This window comes from Brienomyrus brachyistius, chromosome 23, assembly GCF_023856365.1.
Source record: "Brienomyrus brachyistius isolate T26 chromosome 23, BBRACH_0.4, whole genome shotgun sequence".
NCBI classification, from domain to species: Eukaryota; Metazoa; Chordata; class Actinopteri; order Osteoglossiformes; family Mormyridae; genus Brienomyrus; species Brienomyrus brachyistius.
In genome coordinates, this window is record NC_064555.1 from 7,522,463 (window position 1) to 7,545,105 (window position 22,643).

At 45.0% G+C, this 22,643-nt stretch overlaps 1 protein-coding gene across 1 annotated transcript in view; it reads left to right on the forward strand.

The window, feature by feature from the left end:
* Positions 1-22,643, forward strand: part of csmd3b (CUB and Sushi multiple domains 3b) — a 421,904-nt gene that overhangs the window by 225,440 nt on the left and 173,821 nt on the right. The window contains exon 7 of the mRNA XM_048993485.1: positions 19,914-20,026. Coding sequence (XP_048849442.1) covers positions 19,914-20,026 — 113 coding nt within the window. The remainder of the gene's footprint in view (positions 1-19,913; positions 20,027-22,643) is intronic.

A 22,643-nucleotide genomic window follows, 5' to 3' on the forward strand; every position in this document is an offset into this window, starting at 1 on the left:
TGTTCTAACAGTGAAGGTACATGAATATGTAATTTTTGAACTCTGTGGTTTCTATTTTTGTGTGTGTAGATAATATGTTAATATTTGGTATAGGTATGTGTTTTTTGCAGTTATAATTGAATAACACCCAGTCGAAGATGTGTAACATGAAATTCTATTCTTGAATATACAGTTTATTTCTACCTAGGCAAGACCTCATGTTAAATATTTTGTGGCACCAGACCCACCAGTAAACAGGCAAAAAAAAATGTTGAAAAAGAATCAGCTGGAAAGTGTGAATGGCTTGCCCAAGTCCTGCCAACCCAAAAGCAAATTAATCTCCTTGCATTTAGAAAACAGCACTGGGACTTGGGAAAGAATCTCCCCAGCAAGCTACCACACAGCTGCTCCCACAGAAGTCACCATATCCAGGGCTGGGATGTGTTTTGTGTTCCTTCAGCGTGGACACGTGACACCACACACTGCCATATGTAATCGCTGCTTCGCTGGGTCCACCCTAGGTGGGAGTAGCAAGGCAAAGACAATTAATCTGTGTTGAAACTGCCATTTTATCTGTCGCGGCTTTTCTTTATCCGTCCAAACAACCATCATTCAGATGCAGCCAAGACCGGCAACGGAATGGCTGGAGACAACATTCATTTCTTCGTTTATTTGGCCCCATATTTTATGCATGTTTACATATTTCTGTGTCACAGGCAATCTGAGTAGATTTCGGTCATGATATGTGTTTTGGTTGTGGGTGCAGTGCGTTGTGTTCTTAATGGCACGCAGTACTCTGCCGGGTCCGTGCACACCATGTGCAATATTTCTTTTTTAGATTTCAAATGTTTTAGTTGGAATTTATTACAATTCATCACAGTTATCGATTGGCCGGTCCGAACACCCAAGGGTATTTACATCAGAATAAATGCTGTCATTTCATTGGCTTGGCAGGAAGAGTTTCTTATATTTATACGTTGGAGCAGGGAATCGCTCGTTTCTGTGCATTTTCTGCATTTTTGATTACATCTTGAGCGATTGGCTCGTTTCCGCAGCAATGAAACCGAGAGCGACAAGGGTCACCGCATACTGTGGAGTTGTTGCTCAAACTGCTGTAAATGCATTACTGTTTCACGCGTTGGCATGATGGTCACGCTGTATTAAGGGCATAACCACACAAATAGGCTTTAATCTAACACGTCCAAATCCATTAATGAAAGAGGATTTAAGAGTAATCACAACCCAGTCTATTTCGGAGATGGGTTCCAGGGCCTCTAATCCCCGTAATGACTTGGAAACCGAATGTCCATTTGGAAAGAAAAAAATAAAGAAAAGCATTTTAAGAAAGGGAGTATAAGAACGCCGTCACTCTGAATATCAATGAATGCTTTACATGCTCCTACAAGGAGGCTCCATTCAGTGATCTTAGAGTCAGTTTAATAGTTGGCATCTTTTATCTAAAATACGCTCCAAGGATCATAACCTTAGCAACGTGGAAGGGTTTGTAAGTTTTAACAATCCACTGAGCTTTGTCTTCTGCTGCCGGGTCACTCCTGGTAGGGCCTCCTTTAGCGAGCAATCCTCGGGAGTCTGAGATGGAAGGGTATTAGCTAGTTATAGTTGACCTTGGCCCGACATACCGTGTGGAATCAAACGTTTTGATCGGAGGTAGAGTATCTCCTACACTGAGGATCCAGTTGCTGAAAGACCTCCGGTGTGGGAACGGTCAGAGGTCCGAAGCTGAGGGCAGTACAGAGGGAGATTTGAGGGTTGCTTTTGTGCTGCTCTGATCTGCACAAGTGAAAGCTGTTGTTTGTGAACAAAAGTGGATAGTTCAGGTCCAGAACGTAAAGGTCCAGACCAAGATTTTGTTTCAACCAATCAGTTGAGTGCTTTGTGAAAGTGAGTCTTTATACACAACTGTTTGGTTGAAACAAAATCTATCCACCTCTGGTTGTGAGTTCTCACTGATCCCCCATGCAAGTCTGTGGTCTTGGTAAGAGAGGCCTCATCTGACCTGTTTGGCATCCTACCATTGCAACCTGGAAAGAGGTGTGAAGAAGATGAAGATAACTGACTTATTAAAAGTCCCACCATTCAGAAATAAGGTCTGTGTTACTCATCACTAGGTTGTGGCCCATAATATTTACATGCTCTGTGTATAGCTGGAAAAGGTATGTGGCTCATTCCTAATCACCAGCCTTACTGGAATGGAGGGACCCACCCCTCCAAATTCTTAGTGTTGGTCTTCCACTTCTAGCCTGTCCCCAGGATCTTAATGCTGGTCCCGTTGCTCCTGCCTGTCTTCCACATTGTGCTGTTGGTATTCCCATCTGTGGTTGCTATGCAGCTCACAGTGTTGGCCATCGCATTTCTGCCTGTACTTCTTCCCCTTCCATGACCTGTGCACCATCTCGCCCTTTCTGTGGAATGCATGCAAATATCCCCTTTTCATCTTTGCCCTAGGCAGTGATAGCTATATTGCTATTTGCCTGTCCCATCCTTTTGTGATGTAGCCTCTTATCCCTGGTCAGGGACAGCCGTTCGATAAGCTGAGCCCAACTGGGATCTCGTTAATTTCCCTTGCATCATTTGGCCTAGTTTCAAAACTCTAAGTGTGCAGCTGGGTAGGTTTCTCTGAGGCTCCCGCCGTGGTACCAGGTCCTAGAGCGTAGCCCTCGGAAGCCATTTGGAATTGTACCCAAGAACTTTCTGTGATCCATTCAGAACATGTTGTAATCCTATGTCTGGAGGAGAATCCCCAGTCTGAGTGCTCTGCCGCATGCACAGTGCTACAAAAAGAATAAAACATGTCCATTAGAACTTCCCACAAGTCTTCGACATCAGTATCATGCATTCAACTGTGACATATTTTGAACAGTAGGAGGGTAAGACAGCATGACAAGCAGATAGAAGAAATCCCTGTCATTGAAGCCTTATTTTCATACATGTCCTGCATTTTTCATCCTACTGTGTTTGTTGGCCAATCAAAACCTGCCAATTGAACATCTATGGATGGTAATATTATGCATTCTACATCTTAATTGAGGAAGCTGGCACTTATACTGATGCGCACTTCGGGGAAATCTATTGTACCAGAATGTAAATGGGCTTTCAGAGCTGGAAGTGCCTTTTCTGTGACCTTGGACTTTTGTGGATCCCAGCATGCACCCCTCCCCCCAAATCTCACAACTACTTTGACTTACATAAAAATCCGAAAACAATCCACAATCCTGCCCATTAAGGACCGTTAAGCTAGGAAGCTCATCCTCTCTGAAAAGATTTGGTTGCAGGGATAGTAGCCCGGTTATCTGGTGTTGCAAGGCCAAAGGGAAAGGGGTACAAAGTGAAGGTGTGTTGGGAGCTAGATAAGGGGTTGGGACAGGGCTAGGGAGCGGTGGAGGATTTTGGTCAAGTGGTCCCCCAGTTACTTATGAAAAGACAAATACTTAGTCATCGGTACTGGGGAAACGCTGACTGAGGCTTTGCGCTCTGCAGTCCAGAATGGGGCAAACGTGACAGAGGTACCGTGGCAACCAGTGAGAGTGGTCCCTCTGTGTTTAGCCCGTGTCGGGTCCCCGTGACAACTGGAACGTGGCGGCATGGCTGCATTGTCTCACACATTCTGCTGTGCTAAATTAATGTCGCTTTCAGCCTCGTCCTTGGGGAGCGCAGAACTCCACAGTAGCTGTAGGAAATAATTAGAGTTGTTATGTCATAAAAACACAGGACATTTGTATACAGCACCAGAATAAAGAAGCAATGAAAACAGTGCAAGTTGCTTGCTAGCTTTATGACAGCATTGGTATTAATTAATAGTATATTATTGTCTTTTATACGAATACTCTGACTGAAATGGGTTTTTCTGCAGGAGACACTGGTGTACTGGGAATGATACCTGCATTCTGCTCTGACTTATTTCTCCTGTGCTGCTATAGTCCAAGGCAGCCAGCGTGCTTACACATGCAAGCGTGCACGTGTTTGTGCACACGTGTGTGTTTTAATGTAAGATAACAGTCATTTTCTACAGGAAGGAAAGGGTCAGTGAACCAGCCCATGATGTAGGAGGCCTGCGGGGAGGGGCTGTGGGCCATTCTCCCTCCCTCGCTTTCAGCCCCCTCTCTCCCTCCCTCCCCAGTCCTGTTGCTGGCAGCCACTTCTCTGGGGGGAGGGGGGGGGGGGGCGCTGTGGAACGGATCGCTCTCCGCTCGTCCGATTTATTAGGAACAGCAGGTGGCCCCCAACCATGGCTGGAAAACTCATCAAAAACTCAGTTTGCTGTCATTTGATGCAAAGTGTGCATCGGGATGGGAGAGCTACCAAATCACGGGGAACATCATGCTGTCGCAGGAGACATGATATGTGTATAATTTACTGCATAATCAGGGTATACAGGCACATTTGCGTAAAAATGCAACAATGCATGCTGTACCCATTTTGGAGTTATACACCTGTTCTTAATGGTGAATTATTACAATTATTATTATTTTATTGCTGTTGTTATTGCTGCTGTTTTGTTGTTATTAAGTGTTATTACTGTTATTAGTAATAATATTACTATTGTAGCGGTAGTAATTATAACAGTAGTATTTCTTGGTGTTCGGTCATTCTTTTGATTCAACTCATGCTCGCAAGGTGTCAGAAAGTAGCTGATTATTTCGATGCAGAATTCTCAATGAGCTTGGTGTGTAAATGGGAGCAGCTAGATCGGCTGCGCTCTAAATTAAAATGCCCGCCGGGCATTGCTTCCGGAGCCGTGCGAGGCCCATCGGGGCTCCTCGCATGCGCATGAGTCACGGGGTCGGCGCAGGTGCTGCGTATCGCTACGTGCGCAGGGATGGAGCCGGAGGGCTGCTGCGGCGGGGTTCCGTACACACGGGGCAGCCGCCGGTGCGGTTCCGCTGCTTATCCGCGCTTACTGCGTCTGCCCACGAACTAGTTAAGTGGCTGAGCGGTTAGCGGTTATTGATTAGCCGCTGACCTTGCCTTGTTAGTAAACCATTGGGAGGAGTGTCAGGTGGTGCACGCCACGGTGGCGCCGTTCATCCACGAGAAGCTCATCGCATTACCGTCTCCTGCTGTTGACACAGCTCCGCATTTACCAACATCGTATGAGTCATCATCTCGGCCTGACGGATCCCGGATCGCATTTTCGGCAGCTGCCAAATACAAGAAATAGCCGCCGCCTGCCCTGTTTGGAAGCACATTAATCCCTGTGCCGCCGAGTTGAACCGATGCTTTTCTTTAGCATGTTTCTGAACGTATTTCTGAGCGCATGTGTCTTTTTGTGTTTGCTCGTCATGGTTGCCTGAGCTAGCTGGCTCTTTGACGGTCCCTCAAGAGGCAAAAACCAGTAAGAAAAGCTGTTTGTGACATGACTGGAACGTAATAACTTGTAGTTACTTATATATACATAGTTACACACACAAAGATTTGTAATTATACATTTATAACATATATTGTATATTTATAATTCCAACATGGCGACCTTAACCCCTACCCAGCCTTAACTGTAAGCATAATTAACCAAAAAAAATACAAGACTTTTAGCATTTTTAGTTTTTTGATTGCATTCAACAGGTTTTTATTACATTGTGGGGGACATTTGGTCCCCACAATGTACAGTAATATAAACATAATCCACACACACACACGCACACACATACATATATATAAATATATAAAATATGATTACAAGTGTTTGTATTTACACCTGTAAACAGCTGTAGGAAAATCAGTGATGTATTTATTAAGTGACGCGTAAATTATACACACAGCTGAGAGAGAAGACACACTCCCACATCAGACCTAGATCTAGCACAGGCCTGCTTGTGGAACATGGTGATGTTTGGTTACACGTAACCCCAAAACTTTCTGCATCTGCTCTTTGTATGTTCTTTTTGCTGCTGGCTCCTGCGTCTACATCGTATTCAGCATCTCCAAACTTTCTATTTATTCTTTATTGTTCATGAGTATTATAACGACAGACCCAGAAGCTTAGAACACCTGTCGTGTTCTCACCCTGGCGTGAGTTTTGTGTGAGCTATCTTGCCTCTACATCACACAGAGGTTCAGCACTCGGATGAATCGGCATCCCTGGCGTGTAGCTGTGGGAGCGGGTGCGTGCAAGAGCGTTCCACGACGGGCTGGAGTTCCCTTTGGGGCCTTCCCTTCGCCGTGCTCTTTCTCTGGATCGCCGCGGCCCAAACTGGATAAGGATGAATTATTGAGAATGAACAGATGGATCGATGCTCTGCCTCAGAGCATAGAGAGCAAACTTTTACACCTGGTGCAAAAGCAAAATCGTGTATTTCAAAAAGTGGTAGAATTTTAGACCTCATTTTTTCATGTCAAGTAAAACGCTTTATTTAGTTTCAGAAATATACACAACGGTATTTTGCTGTTTGATTTCCCTGCTGTTGTCTGTTGGGTGTATCTGTCAGCCATAGATGGAGAACTCCAGGGAATTGTGCAATGTCATACGGTTTGTGACAGGTCAGGATTCTGACCATTGCTGAGAGGCGCATGAGAACTGGCGGGAATTTCAGCGTTTTTGATCAGAGGAGAAACGTTTACAGATCACTTAGTAGCTGTGAGACATGTTTCAGACTCATCTGCTCTGTGGTTTGCTGACCCCATCAGTGATGCTCCAATACGAGCGCATCTTAGCCCAACTTATACTGAGTTAATTGCCTCATTATCGAGCTTCTCTCTCTCTCTCACTGTCTTCATAGTGAGCCCAGTCATCTGCCCATTTGTGATTAACTTGCAGTTTTGCTAGCAGTGTTGCAGTGTGTCCAGCAGCAGTTGGAGTAGGCAGGTATCAGGTGGCAAACAATAAAGAGAGATGGGTGCTCTGAAAAGCCTGGGGCGTCACAGGCCAGGGCAGAATTCCCGCCACACAACACCATGGTTGTATAAACCTGTCTGGCAAGTGTCAGCAGTATCCTGTAATTGCTCCTCGTAACCTATGCTTGCTTGCGTGGGGCTGTCCCTTAGGTCCAGTTAATCCAAGCTAGGTGAGATCCTAAAGACAGACCTAAACAGCCAGTTTTAACCATCCGGCTTTTCAATCTCTATGGAAAATTCCATCGAAATTGGTATGTGAGTATTTAAAACTAATTTATACCTAAAATTCCTATTTTGGGAGTACTACATAAATATTACATAATAGCATCCACATTCTGGAATTTGGCATATAATTGATGTGGCTTATTTTGTTCTTGGTACAGAAATCACAATACTTTGTGGGTTCCTTTGAGATCTCGCATGGTAAATGTGAGGCTCTGTCTGTCATGCTGTGTAGGAAGTGCTGTTATGAACATAACAATAGCCCCACCTTGGCTGGACAAATCGCTCTACTCTAGAGTCAGTCGCCATTCCTGTGGCATCTGTTCATCATCTCTGCTCTGTTCAGGTGAGGGGGTTTTACTGGGACTTGTTCAACTATCCATCGCATTTTGCGTTTTTGCGGTTCCCTTCTCGATTAGTGGTCACAGGCTGTTTCTCCCAATAAATCGCTCTAGTGAGTGGGGGGGGGACACACGATTAGTTGAAGAATTTTCCAGGAAAAATGTGCGAAGATGCAGACAGAGAAACACAGAGGGCGTGGTCAGACATGGCCTTTAAATTTATCAGTCGGATGTACCTCTATATGCTACGGATGACTGAGAGGGACAAAAGCAACATAAAATATCCAGAGCCACTTTAATCGTCCTCTCACATCTGCGCCCAGCGAGATGAAGATTGAGGCAATACCAAACCTCAGGCGCCTTAAATGAAGATGTTTGGCAGAACTCTGTTGTGATTATTGATTGTCATGGAAGGTCATTGTTCCCTACAATTCACTGTGAAATAATGATCTGAATGATGACCACAGGAGATTTGCCTATCATTTATCAGACTACGGAACTGAATGTCCCCTCTGCAGTTGATCTGTTTTGCAATGCAGAATGTAAAACTGTGAATCCATTACTTTATCTTTCAATGAACTTGTGGTGCAGCTCCAAGATTCATATTTGCATCATGTTTGTAAAATGTCCCTTTCAATGGACACTGGAATCCCTTCGAAGTTTAGTAATGGATTTGGTTTTTTTACTGTTTAGTAAGTTTGCGTAAAAGGAAACATATTGAGAGCAGAAGATATTTAGCTGTTATTTAAGATATTCTTAATCTGATCTTTTAACTGATCAGTATGAAATGAGAATAATGTTTCAGAAAAGATAGTCACTGTTGAAACTTACTTATTAAGAGACTGGCATCCTATGTGGATTGCCCCCTACCTGCTGCCACAGGAATAGGCTCACCTCAACCTGGATTAAATTTATATAGTCATTGTTGTTGTTATATATTTAAAATAATACATAAATACAAAAATGCATTGTATAGCAAATAGAGTGTATTCTCTTGAAAGTTTCCTGATGGTTCTTAACTTTTATCCTGATGGTTTTTACTCTAGTGACTGAAATTCATTTACAGGTACCTCGGGCTAAAATGTCAATGTAGTTTCGGTATGAAGACGAAGCCTTGTTTTCATTAAGATATTTTATTTTCTCTGTGGTAAAAGGATGAAGAACTAAAGGTGCCTTTGGAAATCTCACGGTGTGAGAAAATAGCCATATTTTAGCATAGCTATAATGAATGTAACACAATTGATGTGTAATAGATATTAAGCGGCTTCCTGTGGGCAATGACTCTGAGTTTGGTGCCTGGGTATGTGCTTGTGTAAAATTCAGTAATGCCCACGGCCGTTCGTTGCATTGTGCTGTAGTAACAGGCTGTGTCACCGTGACCAGCAGTATGCTGAGATTTTCACTCATTGCAATTTCGGTGTGAAAAACGACAGATCACCGCAGCTGAAAGAGTATGGAAAACCTCAGCTTCTTTTGTTGTTGTTTTCTATGCATTTAACGGACCACCTTTGTATGACGAGTCTTTACAGTATACGGCGGGCCGTTGCAGTAAAAAGGCCGTGTTCTCACGTGAGTCACTGGCCACGGAAGTCTAATCCCGTGTATGAGCCCTGGACCTTGTTAAATGATCCCATCTCTTCAGGATCCGAAAAAGTTCAGGTAAGAAGCAGTTAAGTGGGCGCCGTGATGTATATACCTCGAAGGAGCCACAGCGGTATCGATCGCATTATCAGCCGCTGCCTCACGGCTTTCAGAAACATGGGCATCTCTGTATCCCTGCCCCCTGAACGAATGCAGAGAGCTTCCCCCCCCCCCATCCTGGAGCAGCGGCGGCCCTCATGCCTGTCTAGGTGCCCCGACCTGTGATTTGGACACGCACACGGCCGTGGTGATTTTTCAGCCGTGCCCACGATGACTCCAGGGAGCCACGAAATGAGATCAAAGGGCACTAAAATGTGCATCTGTCTTGTCGTACATAGCTCTCCCCACCCCCCCCTCCCGCGTCGCATCCTACCGATCAATGCGAGTTTGTTTTATGGACGCTGTGTACAGGGGTTACCGAGAACATCACAGGAGTTATTCTATATCTGCAAACGCAGGTCAGTGTGCCCAGACCACGGAGAAGGAGATCTGAATTGCCATTCGGTCACAAACCAAAGTTTAAATACGACTTATTTGTGAAATGGTTGGCTGTGTAGCAATCTTATTTTCTTACAGTGGCGGGTCTGAGTAAATGAATCTGCATCGCCATGTCCCTTAATGCTAACGATGTTATCGTTTAGGAGCAGCTGCTAACTCCTGCAGCAGCTGAAAGCCAGCCTTTCCGGGGAAGAGAGTCTCCTGGGTTCCTGCTGACTCCGAAGCTCCTCTCACCAAGAGAGAGCATGTGATATGACTTCAGAATAGTCCCAGCCACCTCCCCAACCTGGGTTGGGTGTGCCAGGCCCGCCTCTGACCCAACCATGGTCCCACCCACAGCTTCACCCCTGGCCACGGCCTTCAACAATCCCTGATCCCACCAATAACCCCACCCCTGGCCACGCCCCTCACCCATCACTGATCCCACCCACAGCTCCGCCTCTAGCCCTTCTCCTGGTCTGGGCTGCAATGCTGATAAGACTGCTTGCTGCAAAACTGCACATGACACATACAAGATGGCTGCATTAATGCATTGCATGCAAATGGGGCAGCGCTGCACCGTTGCCATGTGTCTCCATCCAGACAGATGTCTCCTTACGCAACAACCTCGTTGCCTTTGATACGGGATAAGGTTACATGTTTTTTTTTTTCCCACGGGAAATCATTCACACTTAACACATAAATCCTCGATATTAAATGTTTTAAGAGGAACATGCAGCATGATATTTATATGAGTGTTAACACCCACATAGAAGCAACTGACTGAAGAGTTTACCCTCACATTTAATGAACTCCAAAGCTCATGAGAATGGATATCGGAGCAGGGGGATGCCTGTTGGAGATGTGTGAGCTTTCTGTACTCAATGCAGGCTTTACCTCCTAGAACCGTGCACACAGAAATTTCGGGCTGATCCCAAAAGCGTTTCCTGTCATGTCAAGAACTGCAACGCAACCTCTGTGGAGAAGCAGTCCTATTCATGACAGCTGTGCCAGGTGGTCCCTGTGGTGGCAGGACACATGTCACTCTCTGCCATCTCTTGCAGATGTCATCAGAAATAAACACGGTGTTGCCACACTCACAAAAATAAGCGGTAGGTTCCCAGGCTCGATTTTATCCAATTTAATTTCACCTAATACTCCTTGCTTCTGAATTTTGAGAGATCTTTGGTATTCATCTGTCAGATGTGTCCTAATCAGTGGCAAATTGAAAGTACATGCTCGGATTATTTATAATATATACTTGATATTTTTGGGTGTTTAAATATTACAGAACCAAAGCACCACTAATTCACATTTTACACAAGAAAATAATGCCTGTGTAAATATTTTGTTTCGCCATTTTTTTCCCTCTGCTTTCTGGCGACTCGTAGATGATGCACAACCGACCCATGACTGAGCAGCACAAAGTTATTGTCCACTGTGATGCTTATAATGTCACCTGGTACCAGAGCAGCTGTGGAATGACTTGACTGGGACCTCGTTTGCATTTAAGAAATATATTTCCGGAATATTCTACCTCACAGGGCCTGATCATGTTGTCTGTAGCTGAACAAGTTTGCAGGTTCTTGCTGTAGCGTCTCCAGTCCTAGTTGGCACAGCGACACCCCCCCCCCCCCCCCCCACCCGGGGTGCAGATGAAACGGACCCGTGGGATGGAGCGGCGGACACTTTGGGCTCACGAGGTTCCTGCTGGTTGGGCTGTGATAGCTTCAGGATATGCTCAGTCAGGAGAAACAGGGGCGGGATGCTGGCAGATGTTCACAGAACTGGGTGTCGGGCGGGGGGGGGGGGGGGTTGCATCCTGGTTGCTCACAGTGCAGGCAGGGTCTGCTTAGGCAGCACGTCCTCTGCCCTACAGCACCCAGTGACATCAGCACCAGATCCGTGCTCCTTTATTCTAGTCAGTCCGTGTCACAACCTCTTAGGTGAGATCTCCAGCAAAACACTGCAGTAACCAACCCCCCCATACTGTTAGGAGACCCTATGACTGCAAGCTAGTTCTGTGGTCTCCATTGCTCCAGCCACACAAAGCCAATAATTCCTCTTAAGCACGAGGACGGAAAGGAAATAAAGTTGAACGTCGCCCAAATGGGGGGTTTTCTCTGTAACAGGAATGCCTTCCTCCGGCTTCATTCTAATACACTTACGTTAGTCAGCAGTCAAATTAAATAGATTACATTATTTATTAGCTCAGCGGGTCCTTTCTAGGGCGGTGTGCGTAATGCGTACACAGAGCGTTATGGTCGTGCTGTTTGAGATCTGCAGCTCCTTTACTCCGCTCAAGTGTATGAAAGCCATTCAGCTGCCGCACCGGCTCCAAGGCGCGGCCCCCGGTCCCCCGTGTGATGTATTGTCCCAGAACTTAAATAAACAATAATAAATAAAAACTAAATAAATCAGCGATACCAGGGCTGAGCCACGGGGGGTCCGAAGAATCTTTGCGCTTTACTGAGTCAGCTCTTGTACTTGGACAATAGAAAATGGAAAAGAAAACAAAAACAAACAAAATTCTTCAATTCTGCTTGTTCAGCCTTTTTAAAAAAAAATAGCTGCATTATCTTCGTTCTCTTTGAACTGCTTTGTTTCCGATCGGCGTTATTGTTGTCGTAAACTGCAGCGTACAATGGAAAAGAAATAAAAATTCCATCTTCTGCGTTTTACTGCCGTTTTAAATGTCAAAATCACACTAAGGGAAAAAATAAATCCCATTATAGCTGCACTTAGTTGTGATTAAAAAAGCTACAAATTTCTCGATTACGATTGTGAAAATCTTCACTGAAGTTTTATTCTTTTTTTTCCGCATTCTTCTTGCGATTCCTCCTTCTACAGGGTTTTCCAGCCCTCCTGTGTTTATTAAGAAAAGGCCCTTTTCAGCTAAAATCAAGCAGAGGCAAACATTTTGTCTTTTTTAGGTTATTTTTTGTGGTTAGTAAGTAAGCCCATCTGAACAGTTCTCGATTATATCCAGTTCCTGTTTCTGGAATTTTCTGCATGCTCTCCTGTTCTGTTTTTTTTTTTTTTTTTCTTTTTTTCTTTGCAATGGTGATGATGCAAGTGGTGCAATTAGTACGCGCTGCACATTCCAGGCCTCGGCTGCAAATGGACTGGGACGGCGCCGGAGTCCGTGCCAAAGGAGAACTTCTCCAAATTGAGTTGGATGGCTTGGCGCCCATGCGGGGAGGGGCCAGCCAGCTAATTGCAGCCTGTCAGCATCTCCAGAGCCTCCGGTGTCATTCAGAATCCCACCCAGCTCAAGGGCACAGGGAGGGCATGCGAGGGGAGCAGAGAGCGCCCTCACCAGGCGACAGCTTGAGCTGCAGCGGCCATCCGTTCCGCACCTCGCACCCGGCGATGACAGTGATTAATTGCTGGGTTTCATTTTTGTCCTGTTTACTGTAAAGGTTATTTTGTCTGAGTTTAATGGCAGGAAACACCGGGACGCATCTCGTAAAAAGTAAAGTACAGAACGCAGTCTGGAGCGACTTTCAGGATCACTAGGCAACATGTGGTGCCTCTCTGGTTCACTGTCGCATTGGGCCAGATGTGCTGTGCAAACCAGTAGCTCTCAAGCTTCCAGATTCTTCTCCTTATCTTAAGACACTTTCAGGTTTCTCTGTGTGAATTTTTACGCCATTCCTCTCTAATGTACCATTTAGGGAACCTATTAACCTCCTCCTTTCCCAAATTTTCTCTTGCTCGCTTGCTGTTTGTTTATGACCAATAGCCGAGTGTAATAATGAATAATAATTCTTCCTGTCGTACCAGTCAGTCCCAGAATCCCATTTGCTTTTCTCCTGTCCCATGCTTCAGTGGCAGCCATAAAAATTCCACATGTCTAGTGAATCAGTTTTCTGGTTTAACCAAAATAAATAGCATTTGGGACTCTATAGTTATTACCACGGGTGACTGGGTGCAAGTCAAGCTCTTGACCTGCCCAGCAATGTGATTTGCTCTGATGCTCGAGCTATGGCCTTCCCCTCCTGCCTCCCAGAAGCCCTACAGCGAAACACAGCCGGTACTCGGTCTGAAATGAGTTCAGTACCAAGACCCTGGAGGCATCGCTGGGAAACCCCGTTCTGCCATCCCTATTTAAAAACCACATGTCATGTGTCTGTGATACAACAGTATACATCTTGTGTTTTTTTTTTTTTTTTTTTTTTTGAGTGAGTCATTTGCTATGAAGATGCCAGCCCTGGTCACCTTTACCCTGAACTGGGTCACCTGGTTTTCACAACTAATTCTCTGGTATAGTATGTTTGCTGGTTGCAGCGTCGACTCAGTCGCCAGCAAGTCCCAGAAAATCTACAGTGCATGCTAGTTAATTTCGTGGCAGGTTTAATTGTCTACATGTAACCATACTTACATATGAGCTAATCTGAGGTGGGCTCAGATGAAGCGTTAGCATTACCTGCCGACTACAAAAGGTTTCCTGTTTTTATATTTATGCAAACTAGTTGAAAAGGAATAAGAATTCACATACAGTTAGGTAACCCCCCCCAATTGAAAACATATTACATATTGCATTTCACAGTTGTCAAAGGGCTGGAGTCCATCGTTTAAAGTAATCCGATTGTCTGGGACTGAATACCAATGAATTATGTATCCGGATAACAGCCTTCTGAGGACATTCGTAGGTTTAGAATGTCTCTCTGTTCTGTTCAGAGCTATAATGTCACTGCTTGACATCTCTGGAAACAAAAAACTATATATATTTATATATGGATTCTTTGGTACAGAGCCAAGCACAATGCTAATCTAATGCCACAGCAGGCCAGCAAATAGGTATAATTTTTATTTCATGAATTGCACGGTGGATCACTGTCAGGTACGCCACAGCTGTCAGCCGGGGGCGCTCCGAGTCGGAATGCAGGGGATCTGGAATCTTCCAAGCGAGGTCCCTGAGAGTGTTCAGGCAGGACTCTCACAGCGCAGAGTAAGTGGAGGAAGGCTTTCTGGAGAAGTGGAGTTTAGTGATGCAACTTACGGGGTGAAATGGGAGCAGTGCCGTGTGTCAGGGGACTGCGAGGAAGGTCTAGGATATCTGTAAATCTCTCGTCCACAAGCAATTGGTCTTCCTGCGTATACATTGGCATCTGTGGTTATAGTGAGATTACATTTTTTTTACTTCTTATTTATATGTTTGTTTGTTTAGCTGATGCTTTTCTGAAAAGCAATGCACAAGGAAGGATCTCCAGCGGCCCTGGAGTATTATCAGATAAGTGCCTTTTAAGGTTCCAGACCCTCTATGGGGATTTTGGACAGCTCCTTAACCCACTGTGCTACACATTGCACACAGTTCACATCACAGCTGTTTCATTGTCAACAAACTAATTGAAAGTCCTTCTATCTATTAATAGCCTCTTCGGAAGGTCGGGGGGGGGGAACAAGGCTGGGGTACACCTGCCATGAAAGTCTATCACGGATCTTTGTATTGTGGGAGGAAATTGGAGTAGCTGGAGGAAACTTCCACACGCGGTGTGTAGGGGTGGGTGTCACCCTCTAAACCACCGTGCCACCCCCATTCGGGAATGTAAAATGTATAATGTTCTGTGGTGTAAAAGAGAAATGTAATAGGGTGGTACTTTTGTAAGGTGAAAGTGAGACATTATTTGTGAATTTGCAGAAAGGATAAGCAGTACCCAGAATGCAATACTTTTGTGAAACCCTACCTGGGTTTCCTGGGTGGGGGGGGGGCATCTGGTGGGAGAGGGACCTCTGCAACAGCAGTGAGGTTACTATGGAAGCAGTACCTGTGGAGAACACTGATTACTTACTTTCAAAACATCAATTTGATGGAGAGACGCTCACCGCTTCCCAGAGGCCTCCCATCCGTCTCCAGGGCAGGCCTGTGATGGATGAAGCAGCTGAGATGTACGCCGTGCTGGGAACAGATGTGGTCCGGTGCCGGGCTGCAGCGGGCGTGCGTGTGCAAGCGCGTGCGAGGGCATGCAAGAGCGTTTCAGCACGCTCATGCCAGTCTTCATTAGCAGCCCAGCAATTAAGACGGATTTGATGGTCTGGGCGTAAGGTCTGATGTCATCTGATGGTAATAAGGCCATCCTTTATTCCCTGAATGGGACATCGGAATACTGTGCCACTTTGGCTCTCATGATTGTTTCGGAATTAGACAAATGCTTACCTACAGATCGGAGATACAATTTGAGAGCACAATTTCCACGCACAGTTAGCACAAAATAATTCTGTCCCATGGGAAAGGGACCCATTGTCTTAACTAGTTTCTGGTACTATTTCATCCCTTCACTGGTACAGCATAAATGAAATATTCACTTTCTACATTGACATTTATTTTTTAAGCAGATACTTTTGTCCAAAGTAACGCATAAGCCAGACAATTAATGTGGGTAGAAAATTATGAGCACGCAGCCATCAAGGGGCCAACTAGGTGAAAAACCAATGAATTGTTCACACACCACAATGAAATGTGTAACTCTGCATTAAACCCATGTGGGCCATTGTGACATCGCAGTGCGCAGCTACTATATAGCACCCAGGGGCACGAGGCCACCGCTGCCTCAGCTAAGTGTAAGTACAACGAGTTTCCAGCGAGTGACCAGTAGCAAGATCGCAATGACGATGCATCATGGTCTGTCTTTTCATTCTGAGCACATGCATGAGATGTAAAAACCAAGTCACCGCGTTCTGCTCCCGGAGCTTCTGTAAGTAAAATATTAGGGCTGGATTGGAGATTCTTGGGTACGCTGCTGATAAATTGCCACATGGCTCTTTTTAAGTCGCACCGCCATGGCACCTTCTTGTCACTATCAATTTAGTCAGAGTTATTTCTGGGACCTTGAAGTGCTTTCAGAATCCAGGCAGACAGGAAATTCATTGTAAATGCCGTGGTGAATAAATGCCCCCTTTCTCTCCCCCTCAGTGTTTGCGTCATTTACATTTCAGCAAATGGCACAGAGATTTGGAAAGGCCAGGCTTTGAGAGTGCCTTGTGTAATCAATTACTCCCTCGGCCCGTGGGAGATTACTCTGCACTCTCACACGGATTACAGTCATCGCATCGCGTTCTTATTATATAAAGTTTAAAATTAAAAGAATTACTTAATACTTTTTGTTTACCTTATATAATGTGCTCCTGACTGAGATAATGTCCCTCTGCTTTGTAATCTGCAGTTTATGTTCACATTGCGGTCTGTGTGTGTAATTTAATTTCCTGGAATTTAATTGTACACAAAGTGCTCAGAAGATTCTGCAGGCCTGATGTCTGGTGTGTGGCTGTTTGGTCGTAGGCACCAAAGGGCCGCGCTGGAAATCTGGGACAGGAAGAAGGAATTGGGCTTTTCTCAGGGAAGGACATTCTGGTGGATTTAATAGAAGCTGTGGGAAGGAAACAAAATGGTGGTTAGGGAGAGGAACATCCTACAAGGCGAGGTTGGGCATTGGGGTTTGGACTCAAGAAAACCAAAGTCAAGCTTGTATTATGATAGGAAATCCGGCACGAGTAAACAGAATGAGTGAGCTTGTCACCTGAACGTGCATGACTCCATTCTCACACCCTGTCTGACAGGAGACCACAGATGGCTCTATTACGCTACGAACGTTCCTATAAGGCTCTTAACGAGACAGAAGCTTTTCTGAGATTTTTCAGCCCACTTTCACCGCAACTGTTAAAATTGTCCATGTCACAAGGACCCTGCAAATATCACACAAACTGGAGAAACACTTAACCTTTTGTAGACGCGTGCAGTGTGCTGGCTTTGTGTTACGGGTGGAGGCTTCAGCCTGGGATACGCTAAGATCCCCTTGTTGCATGCGGCTTTTATTCGCTGTTTTTTTTTTTTTTTTGGGGGGGGGGGGGGGGGGTAGGTACGTCAGGAGTGATGTGGCAGCCTGTTAAAGCCGTTGCTCATTACACCCAAGCACAATCACCACTACTTTAATTAACTACATGTGACGCATTAGCTAAATGAGCGCTTCCTGTTTTTCTCTGGTATGGAAAATTCCATCTATTGAGCATCTTCTCTGATGACTTTGGCCATCAAGCAGTAGAATTAAGGCATTTCTAGTTATTTCCCTTGGAGTCATTAGACACAGTTTTCCTTATTTCCATGACAATTACTGCAGACTCAGAACCTGCTTGGCTATATCCTTAATGCGCGCAGGCAATCATCTGATAGATGTAATAGGTTTGTTTGCTCGTGGATTTGAAATATTGTCTGTTGTTTGGCATGAGCTTGATTTTTCAGTTCAACACTCTGGACATAATAAATAAAGCAATCTAACGAATTAGCAAAATCAAGATTCTTCTTGATGGCTTTCAGTGTGTTAGCAACATAAATTGTTGTGATTGATCAGCATTAAAGAGAGCGTGAGCATACTATGAGAACGTAAGCCACACCAATGAATAGTATTCCAGATATTCAAGGACTTCTACGGTTGATGCATTTAATTTCACCTCAGGTGTTGATTACCAATTTGTCAGCGCTTGCTGCTGTTCCTAGCACTGAGCAGCATTGGCAGCAAGTAGTTGCCACAGCAACCAGAAAGTTCCAGGGTTTACATCGGAACGTGAGTGACTTGTTACTACGTACCATGTGCTTGCCGGAGAATGGCTGCGTGGTGTGCACTAAACGTCCTAGTGTGAGGAATGGCTTCTCAGAGTGCAGATTAGAGAAGGGTTTGCGAGGGCGAGCAGGGACCGCATAGTTCATTTCCTCCCAGAATTGCCTCAGTAGATATCGGGAAGTGTACAATCTCACCTCAGCATTTCGGCAGTCTCCGGAGGACTTGTTTTCAGTTTCACATTGAGGGGAACTCAGGGTTCCAATGCAGATGTTGGTGCCTGAACAAAGTCGCATTGGTTTGTGGTGCATGTGGGCCAAGCTTTCTACAGCACACTGCGGCCTTGCACCTCACAAGCCCTGTGCATCGTAGCTTTAGCCTGCGGGAACTGGTGGCTTCATTACTGTCTATAAGATATTTGCGGAATATATGTATTTTTATTCCAGCCGCTGTTTTCAGATAATGATAATGGCATGGCCTCGCTCCAGCCCGTGGAGGCCATTAGGGGAATGATTCATGCGACCGCGTCCTTTAATGACACATCCTGTCAGTCGTCAATAAAGACAGATGAGGGAAGGGCTGCGACCTCTCTCCTCCTCTCGCTCCGCAGGCACACAAACAAATTACTTGCCCCGTCACAGGTAGCTCCCCACAGCCACTGGGGCCCTGGAAATGACTCCGCCCTCTTGTGGACTCCCTGCCTGTCGACAGCAGGCAGATAGCCACTGACGATGGAGGCAATGCACCTACACCCGTCGCATTGGTCTTTACTGAATGTAACACCACCACCTCAGCCGGAGTATTATATATACAAAATCACATACATCGGCCAGGTAGAATTATTTCTAGCAAACATACTGCGCTTATGAAAGTCTACATGACCCAGGCTTATTTATTAATTTTTGACTCTTGCCTCTACCTCTCTGATTACTTTATTGGGTGGAGATCAAAGAGCAGCCTTCTGCTTCTGCCTGTAATTGAATTATTCATTTCTTAGATGCTGTTGCAAAATTTATATATATATATATATATATATATATATATATATATATAATATGGGTTCAGATTAGGGCTGTGCAATCCTTAAAATTTTAACTTCACAAGGGGGTGGGCGGGGGGCTTACTCAGCCAAAATGGCAGCCAAAGCGATTCGCCAGCTGGGAAGATGAAAAGCGAGCAGAAAGGAGAACAGATGGAGGTGTTAAAGTTTCACACCTTGCGCTCCGCTCTGCTCCTGTCGCTCTGCTCCTGTCGCTCTGCTCCTGTCGCTCTGCTCCTGTCGCTCTGCTCCTGTCGCTCGGCCTCGCCGCCTGTCAGAGAGCGTGCTCCGCATGTGACGAAACGGGCGGGCACCAAGTCGCGGCGAATGCCGGGACCCAGACGCCTGCCGATCAGAGGCTTCTGGAGCCTTCTAAATGAAGCACGTAGAAACACCTGGTCTAACCAGGAGTTCAGACACAAGCTGTTCACCCCCTCATCCCCCCCCCCAGGGGTAAGCGAGCCATGGAACATCGGGAAGAGTGTTTTGGCCGATCTTCTCCTGCTTGGGCCCGGCTTCACACCATCATTTCAGACTTTGTTTTGCTTCTGGGTGGTGAGTTGTGAAGTGTTCCGGAACTTTGGAGTACTGCCGTTTCAAGCCATTTGTCACTGCCAAGAGACTAAATTAAAAATGATCTGGTAATCTGGCCGGCGATATCTGCTGAGTAAATTCCTTTAATAGCACAGCCTAATAGATTTTTTTTTTTACACTCTCCGATTCTGTGCAAATTCTCAGAAATGGCCTGAGATGATTTGTCGAGGATTAACCCAGCGTAGCATGCTTAAAGAATGTCTTTCTTTCCTGCAGGTTATCGGGGATGAACATTCCGTCTCCTATTGTCAGTAACAAGAACTGGCTGAGGCTTCATTTTGTGACTGACAGCAACCATCGATATAGAGGCTTTAGCAGTCATTATCAAGGTGAGACATATAATGTGAATTTAAATAGGGCCCATTGAATGCAGCTGGGGTGCAGAGCTAATGTGGGGGGGGGGGGGGAGGGGGGTGCGCTGTCAGCTGTGCTCACCTGATGGAAAATGTTGACCTACTTCCACGATGCTTTTGGATTGGCAGGCTAGCTTTGACGTCACAATCTTTTTAACCCCTATCATTAAATCCAAAAGAGACACGGATTTTGTTTAAAAACGATAATCAATAATGCACAAACACTGAGTCTTCTGAAATGGTTAATTCAAAACATCCATTTCAGTAGCTAATTTGCATAATTATGTATGTGTGCTCTCATTACAACGAGAGCAACGATTGATGATCTCCCTGCAGATTTAAGAAAGTATTGAACTTTTAAAGTAGATCGCAGTGGAAGTGGTCAAATATCCACCCTGTTTTTGTTGTTCAGACTTGCATGCCTTTCTTAGACTAACCCTAGTTCGGCAGCAAAATAACTTGTCACATTTGAAATGGCTCTTTCCTCCTTCCTCAAGCCCAATAAGCCGCTGACACATGCTGGCTGCAACGGATCCCTCAGGAACATGCAGTGGCGTGCCTGGCTCGGCGTCGTGTTTGCGCACTCACCCTGACACACATTTACCATAAACCTCCACGTAGCGTTTGCCCACTGTACTCAGTCTGATGCCTTTGAAGCCTTGGGTGAAATGGGAAATTGTTTGCCTACCCTTACAGTCTGCAACCTGACTTTGTGAGAGTAATATTGCGACTTATTCTGCGCTAGAATTTTCTTCACATACATAAACAGACCTGTAGTATAAACGCAATAAGACAAAGGATCTCAAGTGAAAAATTTATTAAAAAGTTACATGTGTGTTCATTTTTTTCTTTGTGCTTATTTCAGTTTAAGAAATTTCACATTAGAATAATTTCTTGATGTATTTTCGTAAAATGCTGTTTTGGCTTCGGCCTTTGATTTGCCCATAGACGCTGCCAGGAGTTTAACTGGCATTAAAAGTCCCCTAAACCCAATGAAGGGGTGTTGTCTTGAGAGTGTCTGCATTTCTGGGCTTTGGATTTGGTCTCCTGCTGTGTCCTACAAAAGCACATCGCTGAGAAGGTCCAGAGGCATTTTGCTCCACACTAAATAAGGCGCTGATGGATTGGGGGCCGTTCAAGGATGCAGCAATACTTGTAGGCAAAGACTGACTAAACCAGGCCAGACGCATCTCTAGTTTAATGCCATATCGCTCCTATGGTGACGTGCATCTGTAATGATGGGAAAATCAGTGCTTGCAGAAAGCTTATTTTAGAGCCAGGTATTAAAGTTATGGATCTGAACCCCCCCCCCCCCCGCCCTTGCTTCAGCCCCCCGGTAGGCAAAAATGTAGGGGGGGACAACCCTCCGCCCCAATTGGCGAATTCTACCAAGGGCAGACCATCAGTAGGACTGCTGGATCCCCATGAAATTTATTTTTGGCTGTGGGCCTGTGTAAATTACAGTTTAATTCCACAATTTGTTATTATTTCCTATTGTTTTCATATGAGTGTATGAGTGCAATATGCATGATTTTAATAATACTGATGATCCTCATGTGACCTGCCCAGGGTGCAAAGCCAAAAGGCAGATTTGCTTCTTCAGAATTCGGGCAAAGGGCCTATTTCTTAGTGTCAACAGGAAGCAGAAATGCTCTCGATGCCTGCGGGACGTGCGTCTGAGTGCAGGGTGCTGTCCGTTTCGACTCGTGCCGCTGCCAGCCAGTGTCTCGCATAGCAAAAGCAGCATTTTATCCCAGGCATGGCTGTGCACTATAGTACAGGGGAACAAATCACATTTTCAATAAAATCATTACCTCCAGCTGCTAATCATTTCTCCACCCAGTTTGAAACAAATTATATGTGTGTCTCAGGGTACAAATAATATAAATATAATTTATGTGATTTATAAGATCTTTAAATCGTATTTTTAATTTTATAAAACTAGTAAATACGGACGTTAAGTATATTGCCATTGAGAGGCAGATTAGTAGATAGGAAGTACAGTAGGTAGGGAATCAGGTTAAACTTAATGCTTGAGTGTAATGAGTTTGATACAGACTTGTTGGAATGGTGGTATTGATCTGGATTAATTGCTCGTAAGGTGTTACGATAGATCTGCAGCTGTTTGACAATCATATAAAATGTGAATCATTTCAGTATCTAGATGAGCAGAGATGGGTACGGATATAGTCATTAATAAATGTCCCTGCTAACAAGCTGTTGCTAAGTAAATCAATAAATTGAAATTGCTTGAAAACAAAAACATATAGATATTAATCACCGCAATGCAACTCTTGGGTGACTATAAATTATTGCTAAGTTACTGCCTCATATTTACTATGAGTTTAATGACTCCTGTCAGGGTGGTAACAGACATTAAGCTGGTTTTAATCACGCTAGAGGGATGTTTTTGCTTTCAGTTATTTATTTTGCTGGTAGTTAACGACCCCTTGGACACTGGCTGGTGTGCAGTCTGCAGAAATGGCTCCAAACCTGAACCGGCGCTCAGGTAGACGGATCCATATTAAGTGCCGCTTCACACGGCGACTCCGCGTGTTAAGGTCCACGACTGACCCAACCTTCATTGTTCAGA